This window comes from Phaethon aethereus (genome assembly GCF_964289735.1).
Source record: "Phaethon aethereus genome assembly, chromosome: 8".
NCBI classification, from domain to species: Eukaryota; Metazoa; Chordata; class Aves; order Phaethontiformes; family Phaethontidae; genus Phaethon; species Phaethon aethereus.
This window is the reverse complement of record NC_138584.1, coordinates 32,289,714-32,302,550: the sequence shown is the minus strand read 5'-3', so window position 1 is coordinate 32,302,550 and position 12,837 is coordinate 32,289,714. Positions and strand designations below refer to the sequence as shown.

At 52.3% G+C, this 12,837-nt stretch overlaps 1 protein-coding gene across 1 annotated transcript; it reads left to right on the top strand.

The window, feature by feature from the left end:
- Window positions 1–201: 201 nt before the first annotated feature.
- Window positions 202–11,246, top strand: KANK4 (KN motif and ankyrin repeat domains 4; the record flags this gene model as incomplete). The annotated part of the gene is made up of 9 exons (XM_082003084.1): window positions 202–217; window positions 1,480–3,423; window positions 4,383–4,494; window positions 5,868–6,098; window positions 6,685–6,772; window positions 7,180–7,399; window positions 8,749–8,891; window positions 9,894–10,094; window positions 10,976–11,246. The coding sequence occupies 9 exons, from the start codon at window positions 202–204 to the stop codon at window positions 11,075–11,077; spliced, it is 3,057 nt and encodes a 1,018-aa protein (XP_081859210.1). The 3' UTR covers window positions 11,078–11,246.
- Between the last annotated feature and the right edge of the window lie 1,591 nt (window positions 11,247–12,837).

Below are 12,837 nucleotides of genomic sequence, written 5' to 3'. Positions count from 1 at the left end.
CACAGTCGGGCTGCAGAATACGGGAAAGAAGAGGGGGGTGGCCTGTGAAGAGGTGTAAAGCTTTAAGGAGGGATTAAGTTCAGATGATTGAGCTTTTTTTTTTTAATTGAAAGTATGTGCTTCTTTTTTCCGAGGGTGAAGCGGCTCTTCTGCCCTAGCTTGTCAGAGGATGTTTAACTGACAGCCCAACCGGACCGCGCCATGGAGAAGGCAGATGGTATGGGGGCTACGGGATGTTTGCTTGCTCATTTGTTTCTTGAAAAAAAACCCCAACCAAGCCCTGAAGTAATTTCCTTACCAGAAATACCGTAAATAACCTGTTTTCTATAGATACGCACCGGGGCCAGGAGGCGAAAAATGCATCATTCATGTATTATGCAGGCTTCCTAAACCGCAGCAAAAACCTGGTCACAGCTCTCCGTTCAGCACGTGTTTGTCCTCCTGTCCTTTGCAGGCAGGACAGATCTCCTCTGCTCCCACCAGCCCGGCTTTGCAGCCGTGAAACCTGGTTTCTCCTGGTCGAGCCGCTCCTCCTCATCCTCACAGAGCACGGCTTGTTTGTTCGGAGGTGCAAAGCAGCCCAAATCACTGTGATTCCAGGGCCTTGCCGCATAAAGAAAAACGAGCAATGATGCAGGGGTTTAACTATTTTGACTCTCAAGGCTGAAATTTGGGGGCCGTGAATTTTTGCGGGCTGGAGCTGACTGTATGAAGCTGCATTAAACCGGGAGCCTCGGGCTGCGCAGCTGGAGCTGTGCTGTTTGCCGGCGCCGGCTGGGTGGGCGACCACACCGTCACGCGTTTCGTGGCCGTTTTCCTCGCTTAAAAGCCGTGCTCGGTGCCGCGCAGCCGGTCACCTTGGGAGGCACGCGTTCCGCATGGATGCGGCCGCGTGAAGCAGCCCCGGCTGGCGCTGTCTGGGTCTGGCCTCTGCCCGTCGCTGTATTCATCATTTTCAAGGAATAATTTGTGACCCGGTGTTTGCTGATGAAACAACGCGATGCTTTTCCTGCTCGGCATGCACAGCACTACTTGTGGCACTGAAAAGTTAAAACCAAACGAAAAGCCTTGAAAAATGTCATTGTCACAGATTGGTTCCACCTTCTGTTTTTGAGCTGGATTTATTATGCATCGGGCAGCTTTTTATACTTACGCAAACACGTAGCTCTGCCTGCAAAACCTGCTGTTTGCTTAATTGCCAATTAGAGCCATGATTTCAGCAAATTTTCGGCTTCCTCAGTGCCACAATTACCTGGTTCACCTCCGGAAAACCAGATCGGACCTTTGCACGTGTTGCTGCGTCTCTGTGCAGCTCCACCACGAGCCTCCACGATGATGAACTGCAGCCCCCACCCGCCTGAAACTGAGATGAAAAAAGCAGTAACGTTTTTCCCCTGCTCTAAACGTATTTTTTGGTAATTTTTTTTGTTGTCTTTGAAACTCAGTCATCTTTGTTTCTTTTTTCTTGGGTTGTTTCAGCAAATGGCCAGCCACCCAAAACCGACGGGGAGAGGGAGCAGCCCTGTGGCCTCCCCTACTCCGTGGAGACACCGTACGGCTTTCACTTGGACCTGGACTTCCTGAAGTATGTGGACGACATCGAGAAAGGGAACACCATCAGAAGGGTTCACATCCACCGGAAAGCCAAGCAGCCGAAATTCAGCACCCTGCCCCGAAACTTCAGCCTGCCCGAGAACGGCTCCCGTGGATGCACGTCCGCTCCCAGCAAGAGCTGGACGGCGACCGGCTCCTTCCCCCAGCGAAAGGCGTCCCTGGGGGCGGAGGAGACCCCCCGGCCCCTCCTGCCCAGCGAGGCACCGCTGCCAGCAGCCGATGAGCTGAGTTACCGGAGAAAAGCCCTTTTGGCGGAGACGCGGCGGCAGGCCGCGCTGGGGCGGCAGGAGGGCGAGCTCCGGGGGCGGCCGCAGCTGCTGCGAGCCTCCAGCATGCCGGCTGCGCTGCCGCCCGGCCAGCCCCCGCCGGCGGACGGGAGGGTGCCCTCGCCCCTCCAGCCACCTCCCCAGCCCTGCCACGACCAGAGCGGCTCTGAAAGCACATTTCGCCCTGCGCTGCATTCACCCGGCTCCGACAGCGTCGCGTTAAGTCCCCCCCAGGAGGTGAGCCGGGAGCGAGATGTCTCCGTGGAGCAGAAGGAGCATCCCGGCGGAGGCAGCCCGGGGCTGGCGCCGGCGCAGCCCCCGTGGCGGAGCCAGCATCCCGCGGCGCCGCAGCTGCAGGTGGTGATGGAGAGCGGAGGCGAGGAGGGCGAAGCCGCCGACGCCAGCGGTCGCTCCGCCTTGGCCGGGGGTGAAGCAGCCTCACCGGCTGCCCTCCGGCTCGCAGAGGAGAACACGAACTCTGGGGAAAGGGAGCCAAGCGTGAGTGAAATCGCTCCGAACGTGCTGAAGAAAGCTGAGGAGGGGCGCGTCCGGGCTGGAGAGAGCAAGGAGAGCTGCGGTCCTCAGCCTCGTGATGCTGGAGAGCCCGGCGGGGTCGCCGCGCTGAAGCAGCAGATTGCTGCTCTGGAGGAGCAGCTGGGCAAGAAGAAAGAAGAGCTCGAGCAGATCAGAGCAGTGCTGGAGCAGCAGGATCATGAGATCAAGGAGAAGGAGAAAAGCATTAGGTTACTGGCCAGCTCCAAAGCTCAGCTGGAAGAGAAGCTGTGCCGGGAAAACACCGAAGAGGCCAAGGTGCCGTCCAGGCAGAGCGGTGGGGCTTTGCAGTGCTACGATGCGGCGGTGAACACTGACCTCTCGCAGGTAACTGGGGCCAAGCGAGCCCATGATAAAGGCATCAATGTAAATATTCCAGTCTCCACCAAATCCATAGGATGCAGCGTCCACAGAGCAGACAATGCGAATGCGCAGGCGATGGAGCTGGGTGCTCAGAGAGATCAGGGACTGGCAGACACTTGCACCGGACCTGGACATTTTGGTGAAGCCAACATGGAGGCTGGCCTTCACGCACCGTGCTTCACCCAACTGAAGATCGATGAGCACCTCAGCGATGACAATCAAAATCACAGGAACAACTACAACACCCAGAGCCTCGCTGCTCACGCAGTGACTGCAGAAAGCCATCAAGGAACAAGAATTGGCTCAAACACAGGAGAAAACAAGGCAGGCTTTGGCCAAGATAAACCTCGAGATGGGCTGGAAGAGGAAGGTCCCCCTGACCACGAGGATCTGCCTGCTGTTGACCCCATCAGCCAATACGTGAAAAAAATCCAGGAGCTTTTGCAGGAGCAGTGGCTGTGTTTGGAGCACGGCTACCCTGAGTTAGCGAGCGCCATTAAACAGCCGGCCTCCAAGCTCAGCTCCATTCAGAACCAATTAGTTAATTCCTTAAACTCATTGCTCTCTGCCTACTCTACACAAGGGCCCACAGATAAGGAGAATTCGAACACACGCTATCAACAGTTGGGTAAATAATATTGGCATAGGTTTCAAGGTGTCCGGGCCAAATCTCTCCCCATTTATTCAAGTGTTGAGCCGGGGTGATGCAGTGGTTTAATTACAGTCATTCAGATCAGAAATAGCCCCTCCGAAACACGAATGAGAAAGGCAAATCTGCACATCGTGCAGCTATGTGGTCTTAAATAAAAAAAGCTAACAAAACGGTGTAGGAGCTGATAAAGCTGTGGCTCAGTTATATGCAGGATCAGCTTCCAAAAGTGGCCATACTTGTGGCTATTCCAATAAATAACCATTTTTCTTTACTGGGTTGGACATCTCAATTTGCAAGAATATGGGACTCATGCTCATCTGGGGTTAATCAGCATGGAGGTCACCAGAAGCAAAACCAGTTCAAGCTAGGTTTGAACTAGCAACTAGGCTGGGAAAAGACCTGTCCCCACTCACAGCCGTTCATCTCAAATAATTTTAGCTTATATGAAGATAAGAATCCAAAACGAAAGGGCCTGTTCACTGTCAGGAGGGGCTTGCAAATAGATAGGTGACCTGTTACTTATAAGCAATACATAGTGAGACTATTCAAACTCCGATGGACTCCTCCATGTAGTGTTATAGGAGATTTATACAGGAGATTTCCAATACATTAGTATGGAAAAAAATAAAAAGGAAAACATTATTACAAAAGTAAAACCTACTTATATTCATAGGACACGTATATAACTCCCAGTCAATTCCTTTATATTCCCAGTCACTTGGAGATGTTTGAGACCTGTATTTTAAAGGTGGCAGGGCAGGTTCAGGTTGTGGCCAGGTGCATCAGTAGTTTTGCAAAACTGAAAAAGCATCTCCTAAGATGACGTAAGAAAGATGCTTATGGTTACAGTTTGTAGTTTGTTGCTAGAGGTTGGGAATAATCATTGATAATTATGGCAATATGCTTAATTAATCTCTTATTTTGTATTTTGCTAGAAATCTCTCCAACCACAAGTCTTAAATCTATCATGAAAAAGAAAGGTTATGGTTTCCATGCAGGGGGCAATGGGACCAAAAAGAATCTTCAGTTTGTTGGGGTAAATGGTGGGTAAGCATCCGTTCAGAAGATAAAACTTCCTTTTAACATGTAATGTCCTCTGTATTGCTGAAGAAGTCATTCGTCTTTTCCCCTCTTTTCCCTTCCAAACCTCTTGATTAAAAGGCCATTTGAAATGGAGCCTCTTTTCTCCCTTCTTTAATCCAGCACTTATAACTTGTAAGTAACCCTGTAGAAAAGATGTTGGTGTTTTCAGAGCAGCAAGGGACACCCTGGGGACTGACAATCTCTGCACACCCCTCTTGTGGAGCTCCATCCAAAACCCAGCTGGGTCTGTGGGAGGATTCCCACTAGCTTTGGTGGGTTTTGGAGGAGGTCAGCATTGCTTGGGTGGGCACGCTGCCACTAACCTGCCTCCATGCTCCAGCGATGGCCAACAAAAGTTGGTTCAGGGACTGAGAAAGGACTATTTCAGTAAATAAGGAATTACCTTGGGGTGAAGGAGACCTGTATTTTAGGTTGTGCTCCAACAACTCAGTTCCCTGCATATCCAATATCTAATGCTCTTTGGCCTTTGAGCTAACTAGATACACCAATGCTGTAGATGCATCTCTGAGAGCAGTACTGGCACATCTTCTACCAAGGAGTATGTGTGTTGGCATGACGAGGGCAGGACACGTTTCACTGTCCCTTCACTGTGCAAACAGCTATGTGTGCTGGTTTCTGTTGACATACGCTTCTCCAACTTCCCAGTTCGATGGCTACTGCTGTTGGGTTCATCAGGTATTACTCTTGTTGTGTAGCGCTTCTACCAACAGTTGCTGAAGTGGGTACAACTTGTAGCAAGTAGAGGAATCTCGACTAGTTTGAGAAAATTTTGGGATCCCTCGGAGTGAAACATTCTGTCTCATGGAAGATGTTATTGTTATTAATATTTTTGGACAACCAGAAGAGAGATCTCTCTAGCAGGGCTGCTCAAGTGGTGGACTCAGGTCCATGGTGGAGCTGCAAATGCAGCTTTTGTCTAGTGGTTCTCAAGGTTGTCAAAATGCTGCCTGTCCCACCTAGCCATGGGGTCCATGTTTCTCCCCATCAGTGTGCCAGCAGCCCCCAGCAGGGAGGCGGCACACAGCCCTTGCCTGGCCACGCTGGGGCTTGTGTGATGGACATCCTTCCAAACCAACCGAGTAGTCCCTGAAGTAACCTTGCCTGCTGCTAATTAACTGCTTCTGTCACGCCCCTGCTGGCTTAAGAAGGCAAAGACTAACCCCAAGTTTGGCTGTGGCTCTAACCTTCTAACTTGTGTATCACTCTGGGCTTCATCCGAGGCCCATTGGAGTCAGTGGGTGTCTTCAATGAGCCTTGGGCAGGCCCTGCGGCTGTGGATGGGGAAGGAGTGAATAACATGTGGTATCCTCAAATAGCTATGAAACGACTTCAAGCGAAGACACAAGTTGCGAAGACAGCCCATCGGATGGGGATGCGGAGAGCGAGACGGAGAGAAGAGCTGATGATTTGGAGCCCACGCAAGGAAAAGCTGGAGGTGAAAGTGAGGGGGCTTTGTCGGGGACCTCCTCACAGGAGAGACGTGAGGACAATGACCTGCAGGAGTCATCGGCAGAAGCAGCAGCTTGGACTCAGCACAAGGCTGACAGGTAACCAGAAAACCAGACGGTAATCGTGCTTTCCATCGCGTTTCTGCAGCCGTAGGATGCATGGCGCTTGCATTCAGTTGCTCCTACAGGGCTGGGGTCAGGGCTTCATCTGCTCGGTGGAAAGGCAGCTGCTGACCTCTGTAGCCATGGGGAAATGCTTTAAAGAACTAAATATTTTTTGAGTTAGTACAGAATCTAATGGGGATTAATTCAGGTCCTCCGCTTGACTGTGGAAAAGATGGGGTGAGTCACATTTGGTGAGAATTAGCTCATTTCTCCCCTCTCATGTAAAGATTCTCGGTAAGGTTCTTTGCAGATTCAGGAATAAGATTTTTTTTTCCCCCCTTCTTGTAACAGATGAAGTTGACCATACAGATCTGGGATGCTGGACTTAAACACTTATCTAAGTGCTTAACTTTGTACCTAAAATCTGTGTCAAGTCAATGGGACAACTTGTGTCCATAAAGTTAAGCACTTGAATAAGCGTTGAACGTATCCCGACCTAGACTACATGTTCTCCTTCCTACTTCAAAACCTCCTGCAAGTTCTGTCTCATGGTGGATTTACAAAAGTATTTTCCTTTTAGATGCAAACCCTCTGAAGATTTCCTTGCCGACTGCCAGCTACTCAGCAAGCACCTCTCAGAAATCAGGACCACAAGCGACAAGCATTTGGTACAGATACTTTTCAATCCCATTTCGGATGTGGTTCCCACTCCCTGTTACATTTAGCGGATAAGATTATCCTGACAGCGCGTTGCGGCCTGTGCCTCACTATGCCAGGGACAGCTTTGCGAGGAGAGGGGGATGAGATGACCCCCGAGTCAGTTTTAGAATAGCCAAAAAGAAAGGAAAAGGGAAAAAAAAAAAAAGATGAAGGCTTTCTCTGCTTACTCGTTCAAGTTACCACAGGAAATTCCTTTCCCCATTAAGTTACAGAAGCAATCCCAAAACCACAAGCTAAATAGAGGCTGGGGGATGCCAGAACACAGGACGAAATGGCGCGGGGTGAGGAGCCGGGGCAGCGACCGCTTTGCAGGATGACTAGCCCAGGAGTAACGGTGAGACCTTGGTGTTTTCAGCGGCACGTCCTGAGCACAGTCTGCCAGGAGTGGTTCCGGGTGTCAAGCCGCAAGTCTTCCAGCCCAGAGGTGGTTGCAGTGTATCTCAAGGAGCTGGGGGCCATCCAGCCCCAGCTCCTGGCGATGGTGGTGAACCTGGCCGACAGGAATGGCAACACAGCTCTTCACTACAGCGTTTCCCACTCCAACTTCCCGATTGCAAAGCTCCTGTTAGACACAGGTAGGAACTCTGCTCAGCCATGGCTTTTGTTGGCTATGGGTGTGGGAGTGACTTTATGTCACTCTTGCCCGTGGGGCATGGTCCCATAGGGGATGATCATGGCGGGAAGAGCCAGGCAGCGAGGATCCATCAACAGTCCCAGACATGGCAAACAGTGAATGAGGTCCAGGGTCCTCCCAGGGAGTTCAGTCAGGAGCAAAAGGAGACGGGATGGAGGTGGGGCTGGGGACCAACTACAACCTATCTGCAAGGGAGCCATCCAGTAGACAAGCATGGGGCCAAGGTCTGTCCAAGAGACAAGTGTAGGGCCAAAGTCCGCCCAGGAGATATGGTTGATCTGAAGACCAGCATCCTCCCCATAGCTTGGTCATGGGTGTGGGTCCCAGCTGAGGTTTCTTGGGGACATCAAGGCTCATTAGTGCCCTTATGGCCCTGATACAACTTGAGGGCTTTGCAATCTGACTGGGGACGGCTCAGGGTCCCTGCGGCCTAGGGGTGTCTCTCATAGCCCCACTCCAGGTGGGATGGGGTGGCTCCCCCAGCTTTTTCTAGCAGCAAGTGCCACATCATCTCTCGGAGCCGGAGAATCAGGCTCCCGAGAGCATAACAAACCCCCCAGCACCACAGAAAAACTCCATTTTAAACTATTGAACTTTCAGCTCGTGTTGCATAGAAGGAAAAATCTCATCTGAGCTTGTACGGGGGAAAATGCACACGTGCTCGGAAATAAAAAAGGCACTTTGGCCTTTTCTCCTGGGCCAGACAATCTGTTAAATGTTAGGGAAATGGCAGATTATCATACACATCTATAACCCGATTGTTGCCGCAGACGCGCAGGGAGCCGTGGCCGTTTGTCCCCTCCTGCCACCGCGTGCCCGAGGTGGCCGGGTCCCGGGGCAAGGCTGGATCCAAGCCCTCGCCCACTGGACTCGGCTTGTTTGTCGTGGTGGAGTTGGAAATGGGCTCTCTGAGGTGAAAAGAGAGCAAAATGGGGCCGGGTCGGCTGCAGGAGCAGAAGCAAACAGCCCACAGCTCCTCAACTGGCCTGCGCCCAAGGTGTTAATTATCCCCCCTTTTTGTTTTTTGGTTACGGTCTTCAAAGGTAATTGAGTTGACCTCAGCAATTGCAATTAACCGTAGCAACGCGTAGCACCAGGGGCTCTTTAATACTGTGCTCGCAAGACTAGATCTTTAACACAGATAAATCTCAGTCCTGTACAATTGTGGAAATCCCGTTTCTGGGAATGTAAGGTGCCACACGTTTTAAAACTCCCTCTTTGCTTCCCAATCCCTCCGGCCAATTCATCGCGGGGCCGAATCTTTCCCCCGCGCGGTGCGTCGCCCGCCAGGCGTGTGCCGCCTGGACCTGCAGAACCGCGCCGGCTACACGGCGGTGATGCTCACCCCGCTGGCGGCCGCCGAGACGGGCGAGGACATGGAGGTGGTGATGAAGCTGCTGACGGAGGGGGACGTCAACCTGCGAGCCGCCCAGGTAGTTCTGCCGTTTCTTTGAGAACCAAGCGTGGCCCCGCGCGGGATCGTGCCACAGCCGCGGGCAGAGGGGAGGGCAGGGTATTTATTTGGCAAAGGCATCTGCAGAGTGACTCCTGCTGAGCTCGTAGCCTCCATCGCTGAGCCATGCCAATTCAGGCTGGGGCGTCATCGTGTCCCCACAGAGATCTCGGGCCGGCGGGGGATATAATTCGGGTTCCTTACACCGCACGCGCAGCGCCAGGCTGGGACTCGGCAGTAGACTTTGGGTCGGAGTTGTTGCTTCCCAAAAGTTACAAAAGCAACCTCAGCTAAAACGGAGCGTGGCACCCACCAGCTCCCTGCACCGGGACGCGAGAGCTAGGCAAAATGAAGGAACAAAGGGAAGGCTGAAAATTTTGCAAAATAATTTGTGTGAGCTGAAAGGTTAAAGTTTGAAAAAGCGATACCAGGGAGGAGCGGTGCGGGGTGGACCCCGGGGTGCGGGATCTGGGTCAGGTTTTGCTGGCGAGCAGTCACTCATCAGAGAGTCACACGCAGAGATGACAGTGCCCTCATCCAGCTCTTCTTCCAACCAGCTGTAAAAGTTAGTTTAGACCTAAACTAGTTTAACTAAACCTAGTTAAACTGCCCAGGAGGGTCGGGGGGACCCATGTTTGGGAGCCAGGCAGCTTCAAAGCCGTGCTGCTGCGAAGACCCTCCCCACAGCTGTGGTGCAAGTGAGCAGCTATCTCTTGCAACACTTACTGAAGACCCCCAGTGTTATTTAGTAATAATATGCAATACGCAATAATAATACAAATTATTATGAAATATGTGCTATACAATAATAATATGCAATCTTATAATGCATATACAATCATAACATTCTTCGTTGTTGTTGTTGTTGTTGTTGTTATTATTATTATTATTATTATTATTTTATTGTATGACAGTCTGAATGAGCAGGACTGTCGGAGGCCGGTGGGTGAGGGGTGTTCAGCCTTTCCCTGTGCGGTTGCAGGGAGGCCAGACCGCCCTGATGCTGGGGGTCAGCCACGAGCGGGACGACATGGTGCGAGCCCTCCTCTCCTGCCAGGCCGACGTCAACCTGCAGGACGAGGAGGGGACGACGGCCCTGATGGTGGCTTGCCGGCAGGGCAACGCCGACATCGTCAGGCTGCTCCTGGCCCAGCCCGGCTGCCAGGTCGCGCTGACGGACAAGGTGAGGCTCCGGCGCCGCGCTCGGTCTCGTACACAGCCGCACGTCTACCAGGCAGGGAAAGCAGGGTCATGCTTTACAGGCAGCAATCCCTGGGTGGTGGTTTTTAAGTGAAGAAGTACAATTTTGGTCCACTTTCTAATCAGGGGGCCAGTTTTAGGAGAGTACCCCTGGTTTTGGTGCTTGTTGCACAGTGGATGGGGTGGCCATGGCAGCATTCCGCATCCCAGCTGCTGCCTGGGCGGGAGCACCAGGGGGAAGAGCTCAACCCACTGTAAACCTGAAAAAAAAAAGATTAAATCCTGGACGTTTGGAATCAGCTCCAAAAAATTAGCAGCAATTAACTCTCCCCTGAGCACGGACACCTCTCCAGGAGGATGCATGGGACGGGGCTGGGAGCAAGCATGGCCGGCCGGTGGAAATCTCCTCCCACCCGGGCTCTCGGCGACGGGCCACGTAGCGGCAGTTATAGCGATGCAACTATTTTCTAATTAAACTACAACTTGTCTTAGTCCCACACGACTAAGACATGGGGGACAGTACCAGGATCGAGGGAGGGCACGGCCAGGATGCATTTTGTGTTGTTGAGCTTAAGTCCCAAAACACCACGGGGAGGTTTGCGGGACGGTGACTCATTTTAAACGAGGGACGAACTGCAGGGAAGCAGGTTTTGGGGGTAAGTAGCTGGGTGCAAAGCTGCCCCGGCCAACGGCTCGCTGGAGGGCGGAGGAAGACCCATCGCCAGCGGGCAGGTTGCCAACAGCCTCCCTGAGCTGTGGTGGGCCCAAGCAGCGGAGGTGGTTGAGGACGGAGCTGGGCTGACTGCGGGGATGGCCGGGGCGAGGTGCGGGGATTCGGGCGGTAACGTCTTCGCCTCCCCGCAGGGCGGTAACTCGGCCCTGTCGCTGGCCCAGCGCGCCGCCCGCGGGGACATCGCGGCCCTCCTGCGAGCCCACGCCGAGCAGAGCCCGTCCCTCTCTGCGTGACCGACCGGGAAGAAGAAGCCGCGACGGGGAGCGAGGAACGAACGGCTCCTTCTTGTGACGGCCCCGCTGCCCGCCTCGGCGGCCGGGGCCAGTATCGTGGGCTTCCACGGTGCGGGGGGATGAACCCTGTCAGTTATCTGCATGCGTTCCCCACGTCCAATTCTCCTCATCAAGCCTGCTTACACCCCTCTAATCCATGCACGTCGCCACAGATGACACCGAGCTCTCCTGTACGCTCCTCCCGGTATAGATTTGGCAGGTGAGCGACCGAAATGAAGGAGAAAAGCACATTAGAAAAGCAATACTCAGTCTTTTGTAACCTTATATTATGGTTGTCCTTTTAATCGACTACTTAACTGTATCTCAATTTAACTTGTAAGTGTGTGTCCTAATATTTATTATTAGCTCTTCTGTAGGTAGTGGCAGGCAGTGATTATTGAGTATATGTAACAACAAACACAAGCTAGCTGGATTATGTGAAGTATAAAATCCTATTTATGTTTGCTTATGTGGGCCTGATGTAAGAATTAAAAATTAATGCTCTAGGAAAATATTTGAGTATACCAGACCCAAACACACAGACATTGTTTTGCCTCTATTTGGAATTACCATATGGCTCTTATTTTTCCTAATTACGTTTGAGCTAACGGGGAAGCGTAGCCCATTGACACGCACTGTGCATCAGCACGTACGATGCTCAGGCACCCCGGGCGGATCAGGTTCTCTCGAGCACGGCGCGAGAAGATCACAACAGATTCCCGTCCCAGGATGTGTTAATGTCGTCCAAGAGTTTCGTGGAGCGACTTTGCTGACAGATGCCTTTTGGGCAAGCATCTGCTCTCCTCTTTCCCTTGTGCTCAACTTTCAGATGCCCAGACTACTCCCACGTAAAGCCATGATTTAGCCGCCGGAGTCGGCTGGTGCCAGAGCCTCCCCCGCCACGGGGCACCCGCAGGGTCGGTCCAACATCACCTCGAATCATACATAGGGCAGGTTTTTTTTTTTCTTAAATCCCTCTGCCGCTGACGAAGAAAAGGGAGGGCTCAGGCCTCACTTTTCCAAACATCTTCACGCTGTCGTTGGGTCACTGTGTACTGGGAAATGCCATGTCACGAGGCTGTGTTGCATCAGGACGCAGTGGATGCTCTCCGTAGGCTTTGGTGGACCTGGACGCCATCACCAGTTGAGCCGGTGCACAGTACAACGTGGTAAACCCAGATCTACTTGCCATCACTAAAAGCAAATCTCCCTAGTTAGCTAATTCCTTTTCTTTTTTTGTTACTAAGCAGAAGTTAATCCTGGACTACTTGGGTTGCTTCTAAGTCAATTCACATCATGATGAAGTCTCTCTTGACCTGCCTTTTCCCCTTCGTATTTCATGTTTTCAGTCAGAAGCACTCACTATATCTCAAATGTCTATCCACCTTTTTTTTTTTAACTCTACCCCAAAACACAGTTACCTCCTTTATGTATAAATAAACTCAAGTTAAACCTTTACCTGCGTTTGCTCCCGTGCCTGTCCCTGCGGCCGCGGCGCACTCCTGGCGCGAGGCAGCAGGGATGCTCTGACGGACAGACAGACCCCTAAAAGCAACAGGGTGAAGGACGACAGCCCACGGTGGCTGCACATACGTCATTTTCGAGGCGTTTCTTCAGACCAGTGACCCCCTGGGAGGGAGGTCCTGGGGCCCCGGATCTCTGCACAGACACGGTGGGGTGGGGTGGCTTTTTTGCAGGAATCGCCGTGATTTGCGTTCCTG